Here is a 4,244-nt window from a genome sequence, read left to right as displayed (position 1 = left end):
ACAATGTGATCAGATGGGCAACATGGATCTTTCTAGAAGATTTTAATTTCTAATTTAGAAGTTTTTGTACTTTCAGAGCGGCATTTAATAAAGGACCTAGGGAAATTGTCTACATTCATCCAAAGTTGGAAATCAATATACAACATTTCTATCATGGTATCATAATATCATTTGATTTTTTTTTAATCCTATTTCTTTTTTGATATAATGATTAACATTTAAATGATAATTATTAAGATTTGATCTGTAAGGAATATATCTAGAATATTTAAGCATATTTTAGAATATTCTTATTGTGATTTTTCTTCTTAAACTTTTCTCTTAACATTAATATTATTAATTATTATTAATATAAACCACATGACTAAATTTCAAGGAGAAATAGAGATCTTTCCATAGATGGGCATTCTTGGATTTTAGAGGTGATGGGGAGGCCATAGCAATGCGGCCACGACCATGGCGGCCACAGCCATGGCCGTGGCTATGTGTTCTTGTTCCCAGTTTTTTTTTTCAGGCTCTCATGGTCAGCTCGCATGGCTGAATGAGACTGGCCAGCTCGCGGCCAGTCCATGGCTGAAGGGATTGGCAAGCTGGCCATGGCTGAATGAGGCACGAGGGCGTGGCGAACGGGTGTGGGAGCATGTTCTTCAATCTTCCTTTTCTCTTTTTGTGCTTGATCTTGGGTGATACTTTTCCAAGAAAATATCTAGATATTTTTCAGCGGCAAGGGTTAAACGTGACTACATCTAGCGGTGGATCTGAGACTCTGGTTAGACGGCATGGTGTGGCGGCGGCTGTTAGGTGAGTGAGTAGAAGAGCGCAAGACCTCGGCTGACATTTTAGCTTGTGGGCGCAGGAGTTATCGGTGGATCTGCCCGCGGATGCAGCACACTCGCGGAAGCTCGAGTCCGAGCTCGTGCTCGTGTTCGTACTCCTGCTCCTCCTCTCAAGCTCGTCTATGATAACACCACCACCTCCTTGTTCCTCTTCTCCGATATCTGCTACAACCGGGAGTTCACTGCATATGGCTGCCCCGACACGACGTTGCTCGATCACCTGAGCTACGCTCATGGAAACATCTGTCCCAAGAAGCGTCGTACACACGCAAATGCCCTTTACTGGGGAGCGCCTTGGAGCATTCCAGCCTACGTGTATGACAACGAGATGGAGCCTTCAATGACGCCGCTGGAACCATGCCAGATCAGGAGCATCGAAGCCGTGGGCTGCATCTCCACATTCGAGCTCGGCCTGCGGTGGCAAGGCCCTCCTGCGCAATTCGTGATCGATGAAACTCTAGGAAAGCTCGATGCTAAACAAGTCCTCGTCTATAAGGAAGCGGATTCCATCTGGCGAAATCGGGTCTCCACCGGCTACATCCTTCTGGCGGTTCCCACCAAGGCATTGGAGTATGGAGCTCTGGACTGGGTTGTCAACTACGAGGACTACCGGGGCATGCCAATGACAATGTCGGCCAGGAAGGTCATCCAGGCGTCTCGTGACCGCAGACAGGATCCTGTCAAGGAGCTGAACGCTGTGGACGCGATCGGGATCAGAAAGTGCGGTGTGGTGGATCTCCGCGGCATTGGCGTCAATAGAAAGATGGGCCTCTTTTTCTCCGAAGATGCTCTACGTGACGTGCTGCCGAGTGGGTCTGGTGCCAAGCTTGTCCCTGCTAAGGCACTCTTTGACGATGGTCTTTGGGACACGCTTGGTGTCCAGGACATGGTGGCCAAGGATGCGGCCGTATGTGACATAATGCATTCTCAGGGCATAACAGAGATGGTGCTGCTCAAGTCGCAGGTAAATTACTCTTATTACTTGTGATCCTTTTTTTTAACAGGATTGTGGGGGCAAGGTTGAAAATTCTGAGGGTACAAAGTTGGTCGAGCCAAAATCAGAGATAAATCACTCTCTTGTCAAACCAGAATCTCAGGTAAATTTTGTTTTTTGTGATGCTTACTTCCACTTCTATATTAGTTGGCAATGCAAAATGCCAGCTTCACATTCCCTGCCTTACACTAATTGGCGATGCAATGTTTAGGTAAGCAAAAACTTTAAATTTTAAATTTAGTGCCTATAGAGTGAAGACAAGAAGAATGGGCGTACGGACGTGTCTCCAGATTGAGAACATGGCGATATTTCTTTTTCTTGTCGGTGCTAACTGAATCCTCTTGATCGCTGGGTGAAGCGTGGCTGAATGAGGTGGCATTTCCAGAATTAGGGTCTCGCAAGGGTGGAGAGAAACTGGATTGCGGGTCTTGGAGCAACGTTAGGGTACGCGCTTGGAGCAAAGGCAGGAGCAGCATGGGTGGGCTGTGGTGTTGCAGCTAGATGCCATGCTTGGCGTTTGAGTAGCCGTAGGGAGGAATTGGGTGCCATTGCGTGTGCAGTTGGAGCTGCATGGGCCACGGTGAGGGCATGAATCATGCCATAGCAGGGCTGGACGACTTGTGTGTCGATCACTGGGTCATTTCTTGGGGCAGTGGAACATGCTGGCTGAGCTGAGGTACGGGGTTTATATATGCAGTGCTCTGATCTGTGATTATTTCATCTGCAGTGCTGTCACTTAACTCGAGCTGGTGTAGGGCTTGGGCATTCGCTGGGATAATGTCTATATCCCTTGCAACGAGTACACCAAATATTCTCACGTTCAGTAAAAGGCTGAGGTAGTGTTTGGACTCCTTGAATCCAGTTAAGCTGAAGCTTGAACATTTTCTTGGTGAGTGTTTCCAAGTCATCACGTACTTTGGAAATTTCTTGCGACTGTGGCAGAGCTGAAAAGGAAGTAACTGTGGCAGGAAGTACAGGCTGCTGGAGGCAACTGTACTCAACACTTCCAGGAAAAGGTAAAGTCGCTGGGTCAGTGAGCAAAGAATATGGCTGTGATGCTGCTGATGTTTGCAGGGAGGGAAAGGTTGGCGGGATCACTGGAGGACCACAAGCACTGAAGGAACGGAGTAGAAAGGCTGCTGGAAGCGAGCCATGCTCACATGGGCTTGCTCCCAACTGGAAGCTGTGGAAATAGCCTCAGCAAGTGTGGTGGGGGTCTGGCCCTTCGTGAAGAAAGCCAATTCGGGAGGCAGGCCGTTCGTGAAGAAGCGAACCTGATAGGAGGGTCCTTTTTAGCGACTAGCCGCCGAAACCGGATGATAAACTTTGTAAGCTTTCGTTTGGCAGCAATCGAATGTAGTTAAGTTCCTCACTAACTCGCTGTGCGAATCCCACGGGTTGGAAAGCAGCGAGAAAGGCTGATCGAAGCAGGTCCCAGGTCGCAATACTGGCTGGTGCAGAATGCTGGGCTTGGAGATACCACTCCAGAGCAGCGTCCTGGAGTGTAGCAGGGAAGAACCGAAGGGGATCGGCTTCATCGGCTTCTTGATTGGCAATGCCAACAGTCTCAAAGGAATTGGGATGTGCGTCTGCATCGTCGCCCGCAATGGGCGAGAAAGAAGGATACCTCATGCGTGTAAAATGCTGTCCTGGCAGAGGAGGAATTGGTGGCGGCAGCAGTGGTGGTCCACCTCAGGATCCACCAGCGCCGCTCATTCTTGGAGGAGTAGAAACGGAGATGAGTGGGGGAGGGGCTGGTGGTGGGGACAATTGGTACTCGCCCTAAGCTTCCTCGTCAAGATCTGGTGGGGAAGAAGGCTCCTCGCTTGGTGATGAGGGTCTTACGCGAGGAGACAAAAGTGGCGTAGAAAGCGCCTGATGTCGTGCGTAGCAGGCTGCCCGCTCGTCCTGCTGGCGTCGGATTTGCTCCTCCCGCTCGGAATCCAGCAAGATTTTAACTAAATGATCGTGCTGCTGTCTAGTCCCAATTGTTCAATTGTGGTACTTGGTTCGGCTCTCCTCGCTCGAACTCTGTAGGTTTATTGAAGAATGGGTTTGGGCAGTGCACCAGTGAAAACACCCCAGGGAATGTCTAGGAGTTTGTTCTAAGGTAAAACCGCTGCCCACAGTGATGGTGGCTTGACGACGCTCTCTTTCTTCCCTTCATACTCGAAGCCGCTTGTTCACACGATCTAGAGCAGGAACTCTTTGTTGAGGCATCCTTTATTCTTCTTCTTCACTTCACTTCCTTACATATGATGATCAACTGTTTTTTCCCTTTGTCCCCAATGGTCGTGACCCTAGGCAGGGAAGAGTCCAGGAACCTTGTAATTGGAAGTGATAATCTGATGGAGGAATTGTACAGATTTACTTGGTGCTCCTTAACTGGTGCTCTCTCACCTCTTGCTATTGCT

General features: G+C 49.0%; 1 protein-coding gene across 8 annotated transcripts; it reads left to right on the top strand.

Moving 5' to 3' along the window:
- Nucleotides 1-411: 411 nt before the first annotated feature.
- LOC9659379 lies at nt 412-3,206 on the top strand. 8 transcript variants are annotated; one of them, XM_024669986.1, is made up of 7 exons: nt 412-801; nt 857-1,800; nt 1,856-1,933; nt 1,978-2,041; nt 2,189-2,506; nt 2,558-2,846; nt 2,905-3,206. In XM_024669986.1, the coding sequence occupies exons 1-4, from the start codon at nt 780-782 to the stop codon at nt 2,020-2,022; spliced, it is 1,089 nt and encodes a 362-aa protein (XP_024525754.1). In that variant the 5' UTR covers nt 412-779; the 3' UTR covers nt 2,023-2,041; nt 2,189-2,506; nt 2,558-2,846; nt 2,905-3,206. The 8 variants fall into 8 exon arrangements, with proteins under 8 accessions (XP_024525754.1, XP_024525759.1, XP_024525757.1 ...); XM_024669991.1 differs by having other exon boundaries at nt 1,978-2,506; nt 2,586-2,666; nt 2,735-2,846; XM_024669989.1 differs by having other exon boundaries at nt 1,978-2,506; nt 2,558-2,666; nt 2,773-2,846.
- Nucleotides 3,207-4,244: the final 1,038 nt, after the last annotated feature.

This window comes from Selaginella moellendorffii, unplaced genomic scaffold (assembly GCF_000143415.4).
Source record: "Selaginella moellendorffii unplaced genomic scaffold, v1.0 SELMOscaffold_5, whole genome shotgun sequence".
Classification (NCBI taxonomy): Eukaryota; Viridiplantae; Streptophyta; class Lycopodiopsida; order Selaginellales; family Selaginellaceae; genus Selaginella; species Selaginella moellendorffii.
This window is presented reverse-complemented; position numbering and strand designations above follow the sequence as displayed.

What these genes read in the sequence shown, in the direction of transcription:
- LOC9659379 (XM_024669986.1), top strand. Translation starts at nt 780, where the DNA reads ATGGTGTGGCGGCGGCTGTTAG. An exon ending in TGGTGCTGCTCAAGTCGCAG is followed by an intron (nt 1,801 to 1,855) that starts GTAAATTACTCT and finishes TGTGGGGGCAAG; the next exon opens with GTTGAAAATTCTGAGGGTAC. An exon ending in TTGTCAAACCAGAATCTCAG is followed by an intron (nt 1,934 to 1,977) that starts GTAAATTTTGTT and finishes CTTCTATATTAG; the next exon opens with TTGGCAATGCAAAATGCCAG.